Here is a 23,484-nt window from a genome sequence, read left to right on the forward strand (position 1 = left end):
CCTTCGCTTTCTTGCTAAGGTTGTTGAGAGTGTGGTGGCGCATCAGCTCCCTTCGGTCCTGGAGGAAACTGACTATCTGGACCCGTACCAATCGGGTTTCAGGCCCGGGCACAGCACGGAGACGGCATTGGTCGCCCTGGTGAATGATCTCTGGAGGGCTCGGGACAGAGGTTGTTCCTCTGTCCTAGTCCTATTAGACCTCTCAGCAGCTTTTGATACCATCGACCATGGTATCTTGCTGCAGCGTCTCAGAGGATTGGGAGTGGGAGGCACGGTTCTTCAGTGGTTTTCCTCCTACCTCCTGGGACGCTCGCAGTCGGTGTTGGCAGGGGGACAGAGATTGACCTCGAGGCCTCTCGTTTGTGGAGTTCCTCAGGGGTCGGTCCTCTCGCCTCTCCTGTTCAACATCTATATGAAACCTCTGGGTGAGTTCATTCGCGGCTTTGGAGTTGGGTATCATCAGTATGCTGATGATACCCAGCTTTTCATTTCAACCCCAAACCACCCCAGTGATGCCCTCGACATGATGTCCCGTTGCCTGGAGGCGGTCCGGGTCTGGATGGGGAGGAACAGGCTTCGGCTCAATCCTGACAAGACGGAGTGGCTGTACGTGCCAGCATCTCAGGAAACTCAGATCATTCCATCTCTCACTATGGGAAGTGAGTTATTACCTCCCGTAGATAGAGCTCGCAACTTGGGAGTTCTCCTAGATTCACAGCTTTCTTTAGAAGATCATATATTAACTGTGACTAGGGGAGCCTTTGCCCAGTTGCGCCTGGTGCGCCAGTTACGGCCCTATCTAGACCGTGATGCCTTGCGTACAGTGACTCATGCGCTCGTGACCTCTCGGTTAGACTACTGCAACGCTCTCTACATGGGGCTGCCCTTGAGAACCACTCGGAGGCTCCAACTGGTGCAGAATGCAGCCGCGCGAGTTGTGTTGGGGGTCTCCCGATACTCCCATATTACACCTCTGCTCCGTGAGTTGCATTGGCTTCCGGTTGCCTTCCGGGTGAGATTCAAGGTACTGGTTATGACCTACAAAGCCCTACATGGCATGGGTCCGGAGTACCTTAGGGAGCACCTGCGACCAGCATCAACTTCCCTCCGCCCAGTGCGCTCCCACAGAGAGGGCCTCCTCAGGGTGCCGCCGTTCGGAGAATGCCGTCTGGTGACCCCTAGGGGGAGGGCGTTCTCTGTGGGTGCGCCTGACCTGTGGAACCGTTTACCGGTTGAGCTCCGGATGGCTCCCGACCTTCGCTCCTTCCGACGCAACCTAAAAACCTATCTGTTTGAACAAGCCGGCCTGGTCTGATGGGTTTTGTTTTAATTATTGTTTTTATGTAATTTATTTTCTGCATTTGGGCACTAGGGTTTAATTTGTTTTCAATTTCTGTATTTTGGGCATTTTGATATTTATGTCCCTGTTCACCGCCCTGAGTCCTTCGGGAGAAGGGCGGTATACAAATAAAATAAATAAATAAATAAATATACTATATAAGAAATTATAGAAAAGCTTTGCCTTTCATGCCATTAATATTGTTTGAACTGATTGCAAGTTTAAATAAACTAAAACTCTATTGCATTTCAGTGTTAACATTTTATCTGCTTTACTGTTTCCTGCAATATCCTGTGTGGTCTTCTGTTTAAGCTTTTATGTAATAGTTATCCTGTTTAAACTGCTGTCATTTACAAATGCTTTAGAATTTATCTTGGCTAATTAATATTCTCTGGAAGTGTTTCTGACATCAAAGCAGTTTCTCCATTACAAAAATTTTGATTCTATTATGCTTAATCTGTCAGAAGAGTCTTATCAGCACTAAGCCATTTGTCTGAAATGGTATAGGGTTTCCTGCCTTAGCAGGGGGTTTGTTTATTTATTTATTTATTTATTTATTTATTTATTTATTTATTTATTTATTTATTTATTTATTTATTTATTTTATTTTATTTGTATACTGCCCTTCTCCTGAAGGACTCAGGGCGGTGTACAGGGCAATAAATACCAAATACAGAATACAAAAATTAAAAACAGATTAAACCATAGTGCCCAAATACAATAAATAAATTACTTAAAAACAGTAATTAAAACCCCAAACCCATCAGACCAGGCAGGCTTGTTCAAATAAATAGGTTTTTAGTTGGACTAGATGACCTCCAAGGTCCCTTCCAACTTCAAGGTCCCTTCCAACTTCTTCTTCTTCTTCTTCTTCTTCTTCTTCTTCTTCTTCTTCTTCTTATTATTATTATTATTATTATTATTATTATTATTATTATTATTATTATTATTATTATTATAAGAGGGAGAGACAGCTTCATCCTTGCTATATTCCTTTTCTTTCTTAAAATCTGCCAAGAAGAGATAGATCAGAACCAAAAGAAATATTTCTCCTTCCTTCCATTTTATCCATACATTTTCATTTCATCCTGTCCTCTTCCAGCCTTTCTCCTTATCAGATGTCAGAACTGGTGGTGCTGGTTGTTATCTTTAAGGGCCTACATGATGTGGGGACAGTTATTTGAGAGACCACCTATTTCTATAGGCTTCTGGTCATCCTACCAGGTGTAGCAGGGTGGGCATGGCAGTTGAAGCACTGTCAACTGATGGGACCCAAAGGATATGTCTTCTCTGTGATGGTGTCTGCTTCCTGGAACAACTTTCTGCCTAAGACAGGTCTGATCCTCCTGGCTTCTTGGAAAGACTTTCTTCCTTAGGTGGTGGGGTCAAAGTGTTGTAGAGCTTGGTATAAATGTTCTGTCATTATGCTGTTAGAAACAGTTTAATAATGTCTCAACTATGTCTTTCATAAAAGAAACTGTAAGGTTTCTTTGGCAATTTTTAAATTATATTATATTGCATTTATGTTTCTGTTAGCTGCCCTGAGTTATTTGGTTAAAATGGGTGGTCATATAAATTTGACAAATAAACCAACAGACAAAATAATTTCTTGCAGATGGGGTCCTTCCAAAGTTCTTTATAGCTCTGTCATTGCTGAGTTTCTATCTATTCTTTCTTTTGCTTCTGGTAGAGTTGACTAAGATTATTCAACTTGTTTCTTTGATGGTGGTGATCAAAATGTCCAGTACCCTCATGTATAGATGGAAAAGAAGATTGACATTTTGAATATAGAAGAAATTAAAACTGACAGATTCATCCCTTGCTACTTTCTAGGCTTCCTTACTTTCTCTAAAGTGTTTTGCTTTGGGGTTGTTGTTGTTGTGGTGGTGCATTGAATTGATGTGGATTCTTGGTGACTGCCTGGATAAGTCCCTGCAATTTTATTGGCAAGATTTCGGAAGATTTCTACCTGGTGTCTTAACCACTACCACTGACTATCTTTAAAATGATTATCAGGTCTAACATTCAAAGGACAGTTGAAAGAAAAAAGAATAAAACAAAATATCCAGAAAGAGCCATTCACAGATATTAGTATGCGTCTGCAGTGCGTATGTTCCTGATTCTCAGAGGCTTCGTTACCAAGTATCCATCTGTGTATTTTAGGCATGATATGAAATATTCCTTAGTGATTCTAATTGTACTGATTCTGGCAACTATAACTTGGAAAAGTGCATCAGACCTCTATTTACCTTCTTTCATCTCCCTCCTGCTACATCCCCTTAATTCCTTCCAGGAATGGTACTAGATATAATACTTGTAGAAATTTGAGACACCCTCTGCATAGAAAGAAAGAATGTCCATTTGTGCAAAGGACATTCTGGACCAAAGCCCATAAATTGGAAGAGTAAATTCCCTATTCAGTTGATTAATTTATCCCCCAAAAGTCAAAATTATTATTTTCCAACATTCCAGATTGGCTCCTGTTCATTGTAGGAAATGGAAATAATTAACCATTGGATTAATTATTTATTTGTATCCCTCTGTGCAGTATGTGCCTCCAATTTCCCTGTAGCAAATTATGTCTCTAAAGCCTAGAATCTATAGTTCTGGATCTAATGAACTGTCTGCGTCATGCAGGATACTATTTCTAATCCAGTACATTCAGTATTTCATTTGGTTACATTCCCATCATGATAACTTGCCAGTATGATCCCAAGCCAAGGATACTGTCTGGCTTTCCCCAAATCTTAGGCAGCAGTTTTATTTGGAATAGATGACAGTCAGTAGGCTGATTTCCAGCATCCTTGTTCATCTTGCTTGTTTTCCTCCCCAAAAAGAAGAAGAAAATGGGAGGAAAAGAGATCTCATCCAGGTGTTCTTCAGAGTTCCATTTGCTTGTAATTATTGGCAAGAGGAGAAGGCAGAGAGAAAGTTTCCCAAATCTGAAAGTAGAAGATTTACCTGAAGTAGCACCAACATGCTTCAGTCTCTTGTTACTTCCAAAGGCAAAATCATCTACTAGCATTTAGTAGGGTATCAATGAAGGCCTTGGAAAAATTATTCAGATGCCATGACTTGTCTATACTAACAAAGGTAAAAATCATGCAGGCAATGGTTTTCTCTGTGACACTATAGGAATGTGAAAGCTGGACTTCGAGAAAGCAGGATAGAAAGAATATTGATGTTTTTGAATTTTGATGCTGGAAAGAATGCCATAAATAACCAAGAAAATTAACAAATGCATATTAAAACAAATCAATCCAGACTTCTCACCGGAGCACAAATTATTATATTCTGGACTCTAGAAAGAGTGCAGAGAAGAGCAACAAAGATGATCAGGGGACTGGAGGCTAAAACACATAAAGAACGGTTGCTGGAATTGGATATGTCTAGTTTAATGAAAAGAAGGACTAGGGGTGAAATGATAGCAGTGTTCCAATAACTCAGGGGGTGCCACAAAGAAGAGGGAGTCAAGCTATTCTCTAAAGCACCTGAAGGCAGGACAAGAAGCAATGGATGGAATCTAATGAAGGAGAAAAGCACCCTAGAACTAAGAAGAAATTTCCTGACAGAACAATTAACTAGTGGAACAACTTGCCTCCAGAAGTTGTGAATGCTCCAACACTGGAAGTTTTTAAGAAGAGATTGGACAACCATTTGGTGTAGGGTTTCCTGCCTGAGCAGGGGGTTAGACTAGAAGACCTTCAAGATCCCTTCCAACTCTTCTATTCTATTCTATTCTATTCTATTCTATTCTATTCTATTCTATTCTATTCTATTCTATTCTATTCTATTCTATTCTATTCTATTCTATTCTATTCTATTCTATTCTATTCCATTCCATTCCATTCCATCCTATCCTATCCTATTCTGTTTTAACCATCTCCCTTGAGAAGTTCATAATGCTAGGAAATGTGGAAGGAAAGAGAAAAGAGGACAATTAACAGCAAGGTAGATGGACTCAATTACAGGAAAGATAGGTGCAAATGTCTGAAGGATAGATCATTCTGGAGATGTGCTCTCAAAGAGTCAATACCAGCTTGATATAATCAATAAATCAGATTTCAAGCTTTCTTCAGACCAACCAATAAACTATTCTGATTAGTCTGCTTTTTAAAAATATTATGATATTTTTAGTTTAATCACACTGAATATAATATAAAATTTTAACACAAGCTAAAATGTTCTTCAAGAATGGTTAGACCATATTCACTTGGGAAACCAGGCTTGGTATCAGAATTAGAAGGAAGAAATGGGATTTGGGTTAAATGTTCTTCCATCATTTCCAAAGTTTTATCCAAAAATTCTAGTAGAAAGCGCCAATTCCACAATGCTTTCAAGTTTTGTTTATAAGTGAGGTCTACATTCTCTTTAAATTATAACCATTTTCATGAAAATCCATTTTCATTCCACTAATTCATGAAAACCAAACCACGTCTACATTCAGTGAAATAACTCTGCCATGCCTGACCATCTTCATTTTTGTGGCAAATATTGTTCCATGGATATTTTTTAATTAAACTATGTCTTCATTTAGAAACCTTTCTGCAAATAATTTCTTTTAAAGCAGCTTGCAGTATACTCACACACAATACCAATAACAATTAAAACAAATATTTATAAGTCTTTCACTTCTAATCAATGTAACAACAAATTTATTTTATTTTTTATTTTAATTCCATTTATATCCCGCCCTTCTCCGAAGACTCAGGGCGGCTTACAAGCTTAGCAGTAGCCTTCATTCTATGTATATGCCTGCTTATTAGGGCTTTCACACACACCCCCAAACGGCATTATTACAAAGTCAGCTTATTGCCCCCAACAATCTGGGTCCTCATTTTACCTACCTCGGAAGGATGGAAGGCTGAGTCAACCTTGAGCCTGGTGGGATGCGAACCTGCACTAATTGCAGGCAGCTGGTGTTACTTAAGGAGGCATTAGCCCACTGCTCCACCAAGGCTCTTGGACTATTATTGAAATTGAATCCTAAGCAAGGTGACAAAACATCTTTGTTTATAGATAACTGCTTTCTACTTGGCCATTGATTGACATTCCTCATTTTATACTGCTCTCTACTGAGGACTATGTAATAATTTCAGAATTCAAACAAGAACAGGACTTTTGAAATTGCAAAATGAACAATAGCACGCAAGCTCAACTAATCACAATCTTCCTGACTGCAGAGAGATACAGATATTTATTTTAGCTATAATAATATGTCTAAATTTGCTTTTTTTAAGGCATAAGTTACCTCATGAGCATTTTATGCAAATCCATGTCTTTTTAATTGATGTATTTCGATTGGGAAGTCACAAGTAGCCACTCTAAAAGTATTTCTCTTCATAATTTGACTGGATAAGACCAAGAAGCAACTGCTAATTAAAATTTCTCCAATAGTTTCTGAAAAGGACAAGGGAAATTCCTCATCCATTTTTTTATAGCACACTTAAAAAAAAAATTTAGCCGAGACCTCTTTTGTATATGTGTAAGTGGTATTTTTTAACCTTTTAAGACTAAATCATTTGAAAGCAAAATGACAAACAATTTTATTTTTAAGAAAATTGACTGATCAGTGATCTTGTCATATTATTTATTATTCATAAGGAAATTGATCGATAATGAAATAATCACAGCTGATCTGTCAAATTTTATTTTTTTGAATAATGAATGAGTAGGACATTCATTAAAATAGTAAAATAATTTTATATTATTTCACTATAATATTTCTGAAAGCCAAGGAGGAAAAAAAATCATGCGGTGATGGTAATGTCCATTTGAGTAATACAGGTAGACCTCAACTTACAACAGTTCATTTAGTGACCTTTCAAAATTACAACAGCACTGAAAAAAGTGGCTTATGACCATTTTCCACACTTATGACTGTTGCAGCATCCCCAGGGTCACGTGGTTTACATTTTGATGCTTGACAACTGATTCATATTTATGAGGGTTGCAGTGTCCTGGGGTCACATGGTCACCATTTGCAAACTTCTGACACTAAGATTATTTTTCACATACCATCTTGCATGATAAAATGAATGTTAATCTATGGATTAATCTCTGGAATGCAAAAGGAAAAAAAGATGGTTCTCTACATTTTAAAGAAATTATGTGCAGTTATCATTCTCCCCTCCTCAAGATGTCATTAAAAATCTTTACTAAAATATTTGAAGTAGTGTTACCCTTAAAATGTTTGCATATACGCAAATGCTGCATTTCTCCCTCCCTCCCTCCCTCCCTCCCTTTCTTTCTTTCTTTCTTTCTTTCTTTCTCTCTCTCTCTTTCTCTCTCTCTCTCCTTCTCCTTCAGGGTGCCACCGATCAGAGAATGTCGATTGGTGGCCCCCAGGGGGAGGTCCTTCTCTGTGGGCGCCCCGGAGCTATGGAATCGGTTACCGGTTGAGCTCCGGATGGCGCCCGACCTTCGCTCCTTCCGTCGCGATCTAAAGACATTCTTATTTGAACAAGCCGGCCTGGCCTGATGGGGGATGGGTGGGGTTTTTTATTGTTATTTTAATATTTGTATTCACTGTTTTTAGTTGGGCATATGTTTAATTCCTTTTAACTTTTGTATTTTTGTATTTTTTATATATTTGCCCTGTTCACCGCCTTGAGTCCTCTTGGAGAAGGGCGGTATATAAATAAATTATTATTATTATTATTATTATTATTATTATTATTATTATTATTATTATTATTATTATTATTACTCTCTCTTTTCTTTCTTTTTACTTTTTCTTTAAAATTAAAAAAAAGCAGTATATGCCTTAGTATATTGCCAAGCTTGGCTGATATGGAAAGTTAATTGGGATTAAGACAGGTCAGCATTCGGATATAGCATTCAGAATTCGAGTTCCACTCAAAAATGATTATACTTTTAAAAGATGATGAAGTTCTTAAAATAGCTTTGTATTGTAATTAAATGATTTCTTGCATCATTGGCTGTCCACATCTCCTTGAATATATGAGTTGTTTTATATTTTTCAGGCAGAAGAAATAATATTCCATTAAAAATGTTTTTCTCTACAATTATAACTTTCCACAGCAAGTATTAATATAAAATAAAAATGTTCACTTTTTTTAGCAAGAAGCCAAAATTCAAATATTAAATCCTGGAAATAGGCTGAGAAGGTCCCTCAAAACCAACTGCAGATATTTTCAGTCATATTTTTTAGAAAGTTGTGAAACTTTGTTCTTGGTAATGGACACTGACACTGAGAACCCTAACTCCTCTTTTAGCTTTTTTTTATGCAGTTTTTCTTCATATTAACTTTCCCTCTTTTGAAAGAAAATACTCTTGGTAAAAATAAATCATGGACTAATGTCTAACACATTCTAACCAGACAACAATAGTTGATACTGCAAAATAATTATTCCATATCATGGAACAATAATAGATTACTAATTTGAGCTAATCAGCCACTGAACATACAAATATGCCAGTACTGTTGGTATTGTATTGATAGTAAAATTGGATCCAAATTTAGTCAACTGTACTTCATCTCATTTAAATCATTGTACCCCAAACAATCACATTCCCTAACCTGGTGCCCTGCAGATGTATTTCTACAGCTACAGTTCCAGTCCCCATTAACTTCAGTAGAACAAAACACCACTAATTTAATCTAAATTTACTCCAGGGAGTTAATTATATCTTCTGAACTACAATTTAAATCTTTTTTGCAAGCTAACCTAGAACCTGTCCAAGACATTTTGCTGTTCCAGACAGCTGTTGTATTTTCGAAAGATGCACATCAGAATTCTTTGAAATTCTCATCACATGTATGTGGCCTTGGCAACTCACATTATTTGTTGCTTCTTCAGTCATTCTAATTCTGGGCTCACCTTTAAAAAGACAAATAAAAAGAGGCATACAAGAAAAGGTCCTTTGTGTATTTTTGGCTTCATTTCTGTTATTATGGTAAAGGCACAGTTTTAATTAATTTTGGCAGGATCATTGTGCTGGAATTTTAACACAATGTCACAATTGTTTCATAACATCTCTAAAGTAAAAAATCAGCAGCCTTTATAACACCCTGATTATTTCACTCATATTTACAATAAATTGTTTTACCCTTCAATTGAAATGACAATACAATAAATTTCCCGAGACTGAATTTAGGATTACCCATTTTCTTTTTTTTTCCTGTTGTTTTCTAATATTTTTATACAGTACAACAAAATGAGACATTTTAATTAGTTTTTATGCTAACTTCATTTGCCAATAAACAAATGTGACTGTATACCATGAAAATGGAAAATCTGCTTCCTATAAAGAATATAAACATATTCTTTCAACCCTCAAAATCAGCCTACAATAACAATACTAAATAAAAACATCACTTTTACCAGGAATTTTTCAATCTTAGCTATGCTAAAGAGGAAGACTCTAAAGTTGATGAGAGGAATTTGGAGATTTGAGTTTGCTTATTAATTGCATATCCTATAAAAGTGCAATTATTATCCTTTAACACACTACAAATGAACAGCAGAATTTCAATGTTTATCGATTTCCGCTGGCTGGATCAAAGTAGGAAATCACCAATGGAAATTTTTCCTCCCACTTGGATCAATTACAAATACTGTTGGGAAATAGCTTTTTTATAATGCTCATTACACTTTTATTTGCTTACTGATCCGTCTGACGATATCATCTGCCACATACAGTTGAGATAACATAAAATCATTACTTTTGATTCGTATTTATTATTCGCCCCGAGTCCCTCGGGAGAAGGGCGGTTTATAAAAACAAATAAAATAAATTTATTAACTATTATTTAAATGTAAAGATTTTAATTGGTGCCCCATTCCAATCATTCTGTATAGCTCTCTTTAAAAAAAAAGAATATGAATAGTTTGCCATGCTGAAGATATTTTCCCCACTTGATAAGTATTTTTTGCTGCTGGGTGGGATAGAACACTGAATCATAGGAAAGGGAGAGACCTCGGGGATATTCTAATCTAGTCCAACCCTCTGTTTAAGGCAGGAGACCTTATACCATCTCGTGGCTGTTCTGCCTATTTTTGAAAACCTCCAGTATTGGAGGACCCACAATCCCAGGAGACAAGTATTTCATTGATTAATTGTTCTCACTGTTAGAAAATTTCTCCTTACTTGGTTTGGGTTGACAAGCTCCCAGCTGTAGATGTGCATGTGTGATACTGTTTTATATGGTAACATGTTCATTCACTACGGAATGTTTAAAGTAGCATTTAGGTTTTGCTTCATACACCCTTAATAAGATAACTAGCCAAGTTTATAAAGTCTGCTGTCAAACTACCAACTATTGTGACATGTACATGAAAACTGATAAACTCTGTAACTGTTACACTCATATTTTGTTCCTGAAACAAAGCTCTATCTGTTGGCAGATGATGAAATATCAAGATGATCTATTTGGGATTACCCTTGAAAACCATGTGGAAGCTGCAGTTAGTCTAGAATGCAATAGTACCTATAGTTGTGGGTGGATTTTGCTAGGTCCATGCAGCACCACTACTTCTTGAGCTGTACTGATTCCTATTAGGAGTAACATTCAAGGTACTGGTTGTCACCTACATCACCCTTCATAGCACAAGGCCAGGTTATTTGCAGACTTGTTTTTCTCCAATTATTTGTATTTGTCACTGAAACCCAACATCCACCTTTTATAGTTTATCTTTTTCCAGTTTTTCCCATTCTATTTAGTTCCTATACAATGAAGAAAATATTAGGGGAATGTAGTAAAAACAATGCATTCTTTAAAATTTTAAACAAGTTCTAAATGTATTGCGTTTCTATTATTTGGATAAAAGTTTCCCTCTCTGTACAACATGTTTATTTTGCACAAGTCCATAACAATGTACCTTTTAAAGTGAACTGAAAACAATTAGCAAAATAGCTCTGGGTTCTTTCCACCACCACCACCCCCCACTCCCTTCCCTTAAACAATGTTAACTCAACTTTTTAACAGTATTATCTATTTTAAACTCCTTTTTTTTCTAAATAGGAACGAGCTCGGATCTGCCTGATCTATTTGCTTAATCAGCTGGCCAACATGGAACATTCTTTCCATCATATCATTTTGCTGGAGATCAAATACATCACTGACACCTTCTCCAACATCTTGGGTATCCAAAGCAGAGATATTTATCGTATGAGTAACAGTTTCACTGCTGTAGCTAAACATCTCATCCAACAGCTTAAAAACAACACAAGGTCGGAATGCAGGTAAATTCATACCTCTCATCTTTTTATCCTGAGGACCTGTGATGTAGCATTTTAATATTTGTGCTAAGCTAAAAGATACCATGTTTGTATTTAATATATTGGTCCAACTATCAGAGAAACCAACCTAAAGTATTTGGTTGCCAATCATAGACTGGTGAGAATTTGTGTCATAGTATAGATGTGAAAGTGATCCGGCTGTCACATCTGTCAATCACTCTGTTTGCCAGAGTTAATCCAGCTGATCTGACTGGGTAAGCAGGTGTCCCCTTCCTCCTTTATACCTTCATGTGGATCAGTCTCAAAGGTGGACAGTTGGTAGAAGACAGGCATCCTGGATGGTTGAGAATACCATTCTTCAGAAAAAGATATTGGATAGCTGAACAATCCTGCTAGAACCTTCCAACAAGTTCTCCCAAGTAGCCAATTGCAAAAAAGGGACAGCTATCTCGTGGCGGAGACCTAAAGTTATTTCTTGCAAAGAGTTTTGAAAATTAGGCCAACAAATGCCTGAATTTCTGTTCATCACTATAGTCATGTTACAAAGCCACACACAGACACACACACACACACACACACACGCATATGTGTGTATGTTTCTGTGTCTGTGTCTGTATATGTATATGTATATTAAGGGGACATTCATTCACTTCCTTTTATAGATGAAAATACAATTCTTTATTCATATTATTTTTGTACTGGAGAGTTAACAATTGATTAGGACTATGCAAAGCATTTGAAAGGGTTCTTCATTCTCTTTGAAGTGATCAGCAGCTGCATTTGTTTGCTTCAGAAACTGCTTGTGACTGTCTTTGCATGTGTGTTTTTCTGGTTGTCATGATAGAATTTTTGTTTATGCTTGATGATGCAGCAAACAGGAATGGCTTTTTAAGCAGTTGCATAAACCCAAAAAGCTCCCAAAGAGGTGCTTGGATAATTCTTCTTCACCATTTGTCTAAATAGCACATTTTTTCATATCACACAATACTTACACATGTCTGACCATGCATAGATTTCATGTTCCACAAAGTAAAATTTTAAATAGTTTTTCTCAGATTTTTTTTTAACATTAGATGAAAATATTGTAATGCAAGTAGCTTTCATTTGGAATCTTAAAATAAAATCTTTATCAGAACAAATTCATAATTTGCTACAGAATTTCATAGCTTAAAGGTAAAGGTAAAGGTTCCCCCACACATGCGTGCTAGTCGTTTCCGACTCTAGGGGTCGGTGCTCATCTCCGTTTCAAAGCCAAAGAGCCAGCGCTTGTCCGAGGACGTCTCCGTGGTCATGTGGCCGGCATGACTAGACGCCAAAGGCACACGGAACGCTGTTACCTTCCCACCGTAGTGGTCCCTGTTTTTCTACTTGTATTTTTACGTGCTTTCGAACTGCTAGGTTGGCAGAAGCTGGGACAAGTAACAGGCACTCACTCTGCTATGTGGCACTCGGGATTCGACCCGCCAAACTGCCGATCTTCTGATCTTCTGATCGACAAGCTCAGCGTCCTAACCCACTGAGCCACCCCGTTCATAGCTTACACCTTCATTAATAATCAAAATAAATGTTCCGTTTTGATTATGTTATATTGGTTTGCTTTAATTGTGAAATATAGAGTATTTACAGAAATTTATTTATTTATTGATGGGATTTATATCCCGCCCTATCTCCCGAAGGACTCAGGGCGGCTAACAACAAAACATATAATAAGTACATAAATCAAGATAAAATGAAATTGAGAACATCAGTGCAATAAAAAATTAGAGAATTTAAAAAATGAATTAAAAATACTAAATATAAATTAATTAAAATGCCTGTTAGTCTAGGTCAGCCTGGTGGAACAGGTGTGTTTTGAGGCCGCAGCGAAAGGATTGGAGGTTTTGGGCCATCCGAAGCTCAGGGGGGAGCTGATTCCATAGGGTTGGCGCTCCCACAGAGAAGGCCCTCCCCCTGGGGGTCGCCAGCCGACATTGCCTAGCTGACGGTACCCTGAGGAGGCCTTCTCTGTGTGAGCGTACTGGACGATGGGAATTTGTTCCCGGCAGCAGATGGTCCTGCAAGTATCCCGGACCTAAGCCATGTAGGGCTTTAAAGGTAAGTACCAGCACCTTAAATCTCACCCGGAGGGCAACTGGTAGCCAATGCAGCTCACGCAGGAGGGGTGTAATATGGGAGTATCGGGGAGCTCCCATCACAACCCGTGCAGCTGCATTCTGCACCAGCTGAAGCCTCCGGGTGGTCTTCAAGGGCAGCCCCATGTAGAGAGCATTACAGTAATCAATACGGGAGGTAACGAGTGCGTGGGTGACTGTACGTAGGGCATCTCGGTCCAAAAAGGGGCGCAATTGGTATATAAGACGAATCTGTGCAAATGCCCCCCTAGCCACGGCTCCAATGTGATCTTCAAAACTGAGTCGTGAATCTAGGAGGACGCCCAGATTGCGTGCTCTATCAATGGGAGGTAACATCTCTCCTCCTATAGTCAGAGATGGAACCTCTTGGACTAAACGAGATGACGGTATGTACAGCCACTCAGTCTTGGCCGGGTTGAGTCGAAGCCTGTTTTCTCCCATCCAAATCTGTACCAAATTGCTCCTTATATGAAATAACCCACAGCATAAAGAAATCAATCTTATTATCAAAATTAAAATTAGCTTTTAAAACTAAATTAAGGAAACATTTATTTAATAGGGATTTTCTTTTCATTCATGATATGCAGAAAAATAGTGTTTTTGCATTGTGTAGACCACTTTAATAATTACTGATTCACTGGACTGACTTATTGGTCATTATTGGCCATGGACACAATCAAAATATGTTGATATCAAAATATATATTTTACAGTATTTCAGTTTTTAAGCATTTTTTGAGGTTGCAAGATGTGTTTAAGAGTAACAGTGGAACAGTACTGGCTTATTACCAATACTATTAACATCAGTTTATATCAGACTAACAGATGTTTTTCAGATTTATTTTATTAAATCCATTAAACTTTAGCTAAGGGAGAGTACTTGGATTTTAAGTCTCAGAAGTCTATTCAAATTGATATGAGTATAGCAACAACCTCTAGGCTCCCTGTTTAATATTTAATATCTTAAACTCCTAGAAAATGTTTTATTTCACTTTACACTGAGGTATATTATCATTAATGCAGGATAGTAAGCTGTTACTAAGCAGAGAGCTGTTCTGTTAGCTCTATGCAGCTTAGCTTCATAAACACTTTGGTGAACTTACTCCCCAAAGTAATGTTGAATCATATTCAGAAATTTGACCCTTTAAATTAGTACAGCTTATTGAACTTTTAAAAACTGTATTGTATATTTCAAACTCAGTGCATATAACTTCAACAGCACTTCTAATACCTGTTTTAACAACTTTCCTAACATCTGGTGGGGTGTTCATACAAGAAAATAGTAGTAAAAAGTGATCTTGTCAAAATTAAAATTTTGATTCCTTTAATTTTATTAGGAAAAAATGCTTGACTTCAACTCTGAGCAACATTTTTTTAAAATAATAATAATATAGGGACAATATATGCCAGTGCTTTTCAAGCTTGACAACTTTAAGACATATAGATGTCAATATCCAGAATTCCCCAGTTGAAATCCATACATTTTAAAGTTGCTAAGTTTGAAAAACACTGATATAGACTATATGTCCAGCCTTAGTCATATCTGTTCCATATGCAGCACTTTCTGCTAATGATAGATAAGGATAGCATTTAGCAGATTTTAGTCTGTACTCCACAATTGCAGGCACAGCTGATAAAGGCATGCATTAATATGTGCAAAATAGGCTCTATAATCTACAAGAGGCTGTCTTGTAAATCATCATTCACCAATTTTTGAGGCATGTGTAGAATGCTTATAATCAGTCAAGATGTCAAGAATGGATCTTGGGGTTAAATGGATTTGGAAAGAGGAAATAACTGAAAACAGCAGAGTGAAGGTATAACAACTGCAGGAATAGAAAATGCAACTATGAGAAAGTAAATTAATCTCCAAATAGATTGGAGGAAAAATGAATGTAGAAAAAGAGGATATGGAAGCTGCTTGAAATGGAATGAAAAGAATTACGTTGCAGAGTGCTACAGAAATGTGAGAAGCTGTGTTAATGAAAGTCTGAAAAAAATGGTACAACGAAGTGAAAGAGGCTACATATGAAGGAAACATGCATATAACTATAGTCGAAAAAATGAGACTGAAAGATTTTGTATGGAGTGAAAAGAAAGAAAACAACAGTTTGCAAAAAAAAAGTAAAAAAGAGAACAGTTCAAATTAAAACAGACCAAGAAAATACCCACACTTTTAATAGAAATACGTAGTTTAGGAAGTGGATGAAGAGGGTTGAACAAGGGTCCTCCAATAGAATAGTTTTCCTGATGTTGATGAACTGTGAGTCCCAGAAGCTAATCTGACCAATGGAGAGGAATTAGGAATTGTAGTACAACAACTCCTGGCAGATCATAGTTTGCTCCATATGGTTCAAGATTTCTCAAACAAATTTAAGTTCATGGAAAAGCCTCTTTAACACAGGATCTCCTCTAGCTATTGCAGTGAGGTTTATGAAGAAATGGAAAATGGAAACGACCATCTTGCTGTATTGGTTATTGCACCATTAGGCGTAGGAGCTGGTGTCATATTATTGCACTATTATGCATCAGGATTAATCTACAACTTCTCAACCATCATCTGTGACAGTTATTCTATGTTTGGAAATGGCAGAATTCACCATGCCAGAAGCAGACATGGAGAGCTTGTTAGATCCAAAGAACAAGTATCTTCCATGTGAGCTTTCTGTAACATTTGAAGTAGGCTGATTTTGATCAGATTCAAAGTTTTGCATTAACAAATATGCTTTGAATATATGCATTTCAAGAATAATTTCATTCCTTTAGGAATATTTTTTGTACCACAGGAAGTGAAGTTTTGTACAGTAATATAGATCTGAATTCTTGGACATCAAGAATTTTATATATCTGATGTAGTTAAAACCATCTTATAATTAAAACCATTCAGCACTAAAATGCCCTGGCCACAATTTATCTCAATGATGCAGGTTATTCAGCTTGAAGAGCTTACTTTTTAAAGAAAATGAACATAATATAATGATTTCATCTTAGAAATCAAGCATGGTAAACTTAACAACAAACAGAAAATGCTGATCTACTGAAACATTCATATCTTGGTGCTTGAGAATAACAAGGCATGCAGTGTTGATTGCTATCATTCCATATTCGTGTTACTTAATAGTTAAATGTTTTGTGTTTTTTTTAAAAAAAGGAGAGGCTTGATCTGGCATATTTAATTTGGCTCTTTCAGTCCTTACATCTTTTATTTTTACTTCCTTTGTCCCTAATTAGCATAGTAATTAAGAAAAATTTGAATTGTTGGAAATGCACAATGATATTGTATTTTTGGAAATAATCCCATACAAGATATTTTGCAGGACTAGAGCAATGTGCCTCTACGTTCTTAGCAAGATTCCTATTTGAATTCACTACGCGTGTTGGCTCAATAGTCAAAGCTTGTCCAGAAATATTAAAATCACTGCACATAGATTTTTTTTTGTAAAACATATTTTCCTTTAATGAAAATGGCTAGGGAGGGTAGAACATTAAAGAACAGATACCCACAAAATGCAATATAATAAACCCCAATTATATTAAGCCTTGGAGTAGGTGAATGTATGCAAATCCTTGTGTGACCATCTCTCCTGCATATGCAGAATGCGGATCTACCTTTCTGAATTTATGTTTGTGAAGCTCTCTGAGCATACCCAGTGATGATTATGAAATCTATTCCAGATTCCACAGTGCCAGAGTTTTGGCAAAGCAGACTGCATTCATTATACTCTTTGCCAGAAATGTTTGGAATGGGATCTATTCAGTCTTAATTTTTAACAGTAATTAATTTTGTTAGTTTTTCATTTTTGAGAGCAGTCAGTAGATGAGACAGATCTCCCAACTGTCCAAGTATGAAAAGGTTGGGGCAGTTACACTTTCAGGAAACAGCTTGCCAAGAAAGCCATGTTGCTGAGAAGGTCACCATGGATATAGACCAGTCATAGATATTATTGTACCCCCTGAAAAATATCTCCAGGGATAAGAATTTTTTTTGGCACGAAAATAAAGAATCATATATGCCGTGAATCCCATGTGTATAATGTCAGCCAAATAGCAGAGTACAAGCCAAGTTCCATATTTTATTGACTGCTAAGCCATAGAGAACAGTGTAATCTATAGTTAAATGTAGAACTGAATGTTCTCTTTAAAGCAGCCAGGTGTGACAAACATTTCCTCCTCTGATCTGAGGTGATTTAGGAACTACACTCAGCACAGTTGTATTAGATTTCACTCAGGGTTTTATTTATTTATTTATTTATTTAATGGGACTTATATGCCGCCCTATCTCCCAAAGGACTCAGGGAAGCTAACAACAATAAAATACAAGAGAATACAAATATTAAAATTAAAATATATCTATAGCCCCAATTAATAAAACCTTAAAACCAGATTAAAAACCTCATTATCATCAGTCCAGGTCTAGAACTGGGATCTAGTAATGGAGAACCATTTGTGCTAAGGTTTCTTTTAAAGAGACTTTAATGGCAGAAATTGAAATTAAGTAAAAGCAAATGCATATCAGTGTATATAAAGTGTGAAATATTTGTTCAGCGTATGTGCTGATAATTTAAACCCAACCATCTGTTGATTTTCTTTTCAGGGTCTGACTCTTTTATATTTATTTATAAAAAATTATAAATTTATAAGAATTTATATGGTTGTTCAAGTCAAACCTTACAAAGATAAAAGCCCAATATAAACACAATAAAAAAACCTTATTCTCCTCCCCCCAGTGACAACAATCAAATAAGCCACCTGATGGTTACCATCCCACTCTGGGGTCCCCAGGCCCATTGGCAAAAGCAGGTCTGCAGGTCCTTGCAAAAGTGTATCAAAGTAGAAGCCAGTCTTATCTATGTGGGGATGATGTTCTGCAGGGACGGAGCCACCATGGAGAAGGCCCTTCTGCTTGATCTGGCTAGGTGGATCTCCTTAGGAGAAGGGACCTCTAACATTCCCCGCCTCCCCATTCTAGTGGGTTAGGTAGATGTGACTGGGAAAAGAAGGTCCTTCAAATAACTTAGTTCCAAGCCATGTTAGGTATTTGAAGATGACAATCCATATCGTCAGTTTGATCCAAAAGCAAATCAGCAGACAATGCAGATCCTATAAGAAAGATAAGACATGTGCACATCTAGCCCTGCACAAAACCATGTGGACCACTGCATTTTGAACCAATTGAAGTTTCTGGATATGTTTCAAGGGCAGCCACATGTAGAGCACATTGCAGTAGTCAATACAGGAGAAGACTAGGACTTGAGTGAATGCGAGCAGGAATTGTGGGTCCAGGAAAGGGCACAACTGGCACAACTCACAATTGTGCAAAGGTCTTCCTGGTTACAACTGTGACCATATGTTTATACATTTCCATACATATCTCCATACATCTCCATACATCTGCACATAAGAGCCTTGGTGGAGCAGTGGGCTAATGCCTCCTTAAATAACACCAGCTGCCTGCAATTAGTGCAGGTTCGCATCCCACCAGGCTCAAGGTTGACTCAGCCTTCCATCCTTCCGAGGTAGGTAAAATGAGGACCCAGATTGTGGGGGGCAATTAAGCTGACTTTGTAATAATGCCGCTTGGGGTGTGTGTGAAAGCCCTAATAAGCAGGCATATACATAGAATGAAGGCTACTGCTAAGCTTGTAAGCCGCCCTGAGTCTTCGGAGAAGGGCGGGATATAAATGGAATTAAAATTAAAATTAAATTAAATTAAAATTAAATTTGTGTGTCTGTTTTCAAACACACCTGCCAAGGTTCAAAATCATTTCTGTCTGTCAGCTATTTAGTTTTGGGTTTTTTTTTTACATATGACAACAGGGGTGATTTAATGTCTATATCTCAACTTCCTTTCCTTTCTAGTGTGCTGAGTTGTGGAATGTTGTTTTTTTTTTAAATAGATTGCCGCTGAAGAGTTTTGAGATTTCAAACAAGGTGCACAATTAATTTGTGGAATTTGCTGCAACAAGAAGTATTAACATAGGCCATTTTCAGAGATTCCAGGTGCATTTTAGACACTCCAGAGACAGGAACAAATTAATATTTATGGAGTGTGTAGAAGCCATAGCTTATTGGAACCATTGTACTCATAATGTTATTTAGTATTAACTGTTCAGAGCAGTATATCTGATTGTTTTAAACTAAAAAGATGCGGCCATGAAATACCTAGATAAGATTTGGAGCTAAGCAAGCTGTTGTTTCAAGCTACTATTACCATAGTTTCCGGCATATAAGACTACTTTTTAACCCATGAAAATCTTCTCAAAAGTCAGGGGTCGTCTTATACCGGGTGCTGAAAATTTAGGGACGGCTGGCTGGAAAACCTGGAGCGGATCTCCCATTTAGTCTGCGCAGGGAAAGCGGGACCAATTGGAGAAGAAGCTGCAGTCTGTGATTTTTTACAGGCTGGGGTCTGGGCGTCTTTTCTTCTAAAGTTGAAGAGCAGCTGTAGTATATCCCAACTTGAAAGGCAGGTGGGGAAGGCAGCAGCCATAGCAGCGGCTTAGCTCTAAGGACACATTTGATTCAGGAACTGGGCGGGCTGGCTGGAAAACCTGGAGCGGATCTCCCATTTGGTCTTTTTTAAAAAAAAAATCCCATTTATATCCTGCCCTTCTCCGAAGACTCAGGGTGGCTTACAATTTAAAGCACAAATCAATGTGCTTAGCAATAGCCTTCATTCTGTGTATATGCCTGTTTATTAGGGCTTTCACCACCACCCCCAAGCAGCATTATTACAAAGTCAGCTTATTGCCCCCAACAATCTGGGTCCTCATTTTACCTACCTTGGAAGGATGGAAAGCTGAGTCAACCTTGAGCCTGGTGGGATGCGAACCTGCACTAATTGCAGGCAGCTTGTGTTACTTAAGGCTCTGCGCAGGGAAAGCTTTAGAGTGAATTAGGAAAAGTGAAAAAGTGAATTAGGAAAATAGGGAATGGTTGCTGGAATCAGGGGCTGCCACAAAGAAGAGGGAGTCAAGCTATCCTCCAAAGCACCTGAAAGCAGGACAAGAAGCAACGGATGGAAACTAGTCAAGGAGAGAAGCAACCTAGAACTAAGGAGAAACTTCCTGACAGTTAGAACAATTAACCAGTGGAACAACCTGCCTCCAGAGGTGGTGAATGCTCCAACACTGGAGGTTTTTAAGAAGAGACTGGACAGCCATTTGCCTGAAATGGTATAAGGTTTCCTGCCTGAGCAGGGGGTTGGACTAGATGACCTCCAAGGTCCCTTCCAACTTTATTATTACTATTATTATTATTATTATTATTATTATTGTTGTTGTTGTTGTTGTTGTTGTTGTTGTTATCCTAAAGTGAGAAGTTATGTTAAGGTTTCCTGCCTGAGCAGGGGGTTGGACTAGATGACCTCCAAGGTCCCCTCCAACTTATTATTATTATTATTATTATTATTATTATTATTATTATTATTATTATTATTATTATTATAGTTTAATCCACTTGCACTGTTTTATGTTTACATGTTTGATGACAAACAGCCTTATGTTTATAAGTGACAGTTTTCCTACTAAGCACCTGCATGTCATAAGCATTTGAATTAAAATTACCATATTAAAATCAAATCTGATGTTTTTTAATTTTTATTTGGTGTGCGTTGGAAGAGGGGTAGTCTTATACGGCGAGTATAGCCCAAACCCTATGATTTAACAGGAAATGTAGGGGGTCGTCTTATACGCCCAGTCGTCTTATACGCCGGAAAATACAGTACATTATATATTTATCTTCTATATTAATTAATGTGTACTCTTTTTGCTGAAAATCATATAGTATGAAAAAGATCCACTTGCAAAGTAAATAATAAGAACATTTAGGAAATAACTGTTAAATATAATGGACATTATTGTAGTGAACAATTGCAGAATGCAAAAAGTATTGATTTTTTTTCACTTTTCAAATAATTAATCATGCTTTGAAAGAACTTGGCCAAAGTTGGACTTGGAATGAAGTGCATGTCTGTGAGATTTAGACATGTTGGCAAGTCCATGAGTTTTAGAGATTTTCATTTTTTAAAAAAATGTATTTCCTACAAAAACATAACTCTTAATCCCCCAGATTTTTTCCTTCTTCAATAATAGAAGATATTGCTTGAAACAGAATCTCTTTCACAGGGGGAATCTATTAAAATCTATTATGATTGGGGATGAAAAGGATAAAAAACTTCAAGTTAAAATTACAACTTTGGAGAGAAAATAAACATTGCCAAGTATGTAGGTATAGTTGCTTGGTTTCTAAAGAAGACTTTGAGGTTTAACAGGTATGATAAATAGGTGGTTTAATAATAACTATTAGCGCTGTTGCATGCTGATTGGGTTTTGTGTGTTTGTGTGTCTACATGTGTGTGTATAAAGTAATATTTCAATGAACAGCCAAGTTACACAGTACCAGTGGGCATCAGACATTTAATTGTATCCAGACTTCTTGTCAGTAACTCAGATCTGGATAAGATCGCTTCGAGTTATTTGTTTAACCTATTTTACGTTCCAAAGTATTGAGAGAGAGAGTAAGAGTGGGAGAGAGAGAAATAGAGAGGAAACTAAACCCTATATGGATTTGAAGAAACAAAAAAATCTGAAAATCTTGATTTGAGAATGTTCAGAAACAAAAATTACTTCTTCTAAATATCATGACAAGAATTGTTTTTTTCCAATGTGGATATATATGTTCAAAGAGATTTTTAAAGGAACAAAAACCCCAGGAGAAAATTACCCTTTTTCCTTCTTCTTTTCTAAAACAAAACGGCACATATATACTGATAAGACTAAAAATTGGGTATGTAATCACGCATGTCAAAGAAAATCCAATAAGTGCAACCTTGTAGCATGACTATTTCCAGTGATGATAAGAACTGAGCAGCCCAAATACTGTCTTTATGAGTCCAGGAAATTTTATTAAGATAAGTATATGAATGCATAATATAGAAAAACAGGAGGAAAGGAGGAAAAATATTCTTGATTAAGAATCAGCTAATTGTAAGGATCTCCTCCTGGAGCCTGTCAGTCAACTCTCCTTCAGCACACCCCATCCTGCTGGACAGATAGAAACAATTGGACAGAGACATAGGTAAATTGGTCCCAAGCCATGAAGGACTTTAAAGGTTGTTCTTGGCTTTGAGTTTGCCTTAAATTGTGCCTTGAATTGCACCTGGAAGCATATCAGAAAACAATGCAGCTCTTGGTGCAATAATGTCACATAAGAATGCCACCACATTCTGCACTAGCTGAAGCTTCTGAGTGATCTTCAAGGAGAGTCCTATGTAGAACGCATTGCAGTAGTCCAATCTGAAGGTCTTAAAGGCATGAATGATCATAATAGGGGCCCCTGATCCTAGAATAGTCTATGTTATAAATCAATATATAAGGAATATCCATGGTATGTTTTCTGGGAAATGGATGTTTATATACTTTGGTGTACAGATAATACTGTATTATGATATGAGAAGATAAAGATTGTTTAATGTAACAGCAGCCTAAATCTGAAAATTAGTGTATCAAAGACCTGGTACCATAAGTTCTCAACCTATGACTACAACTGGGACTGGAATTTTGGTCATAAGTCACTACATTTGTTGAGGCACTTATGTGAACAGACCTAATTTTTTTCTACCATTTTATGGCAGTTGTTAAGCAAATGACAGAGTCATAAGTCCAAATCATATGGTTGTTAAGTTAATCACATGGTCATTGAGCAAATTCATTCTCCCATGTGGGTGTATTTTGTCAGTAACTGCAAAAAAATGGCAAAAAAAAACCATTGCAACTCACAATCATGAGACCATGCAACGCTGCAATCA

At 37.2% G+C, this 23,484-nt stretch overlaps 1 protein-coding gene across 1 annotated transcript in view; it reads left to right on the plus strand.

Annotated features, from left to right (window-relative positions):
• The window catches only part of VEPH1 (ventricular zone expressed PH domain containing 1), a gene marked incomplete at its 5' end in the record, with an annotated part of 120,327 nt that overhangs the window by 38,994 nt on the left and 57,849 nt on the right, over nt 1-23,484 (plus strand). The window contains one exon of the mRNA XM_081328516.1: nt 11,328-11,548. Coding sequence (XP_081184642.1) covers nt 11,328-11,548 — 221 coding nt within the window. The remainder of the gene's footprint in view (nt 1-11,327; nt 11,549-23,484) is intronic.

The sequence above is a fragment of the Vipera berus genome (genome assembly GCF_964194415.1).
Source record: "Vipera berus genome assembly, chromosome: 5".
NCBI classification, from domain to species: domain Eukaryota; kingdom Metazoa; phylum Chordata; class Lepidosauria; order Squamata; family Viperidae; genus Vipera; species Vipera berus.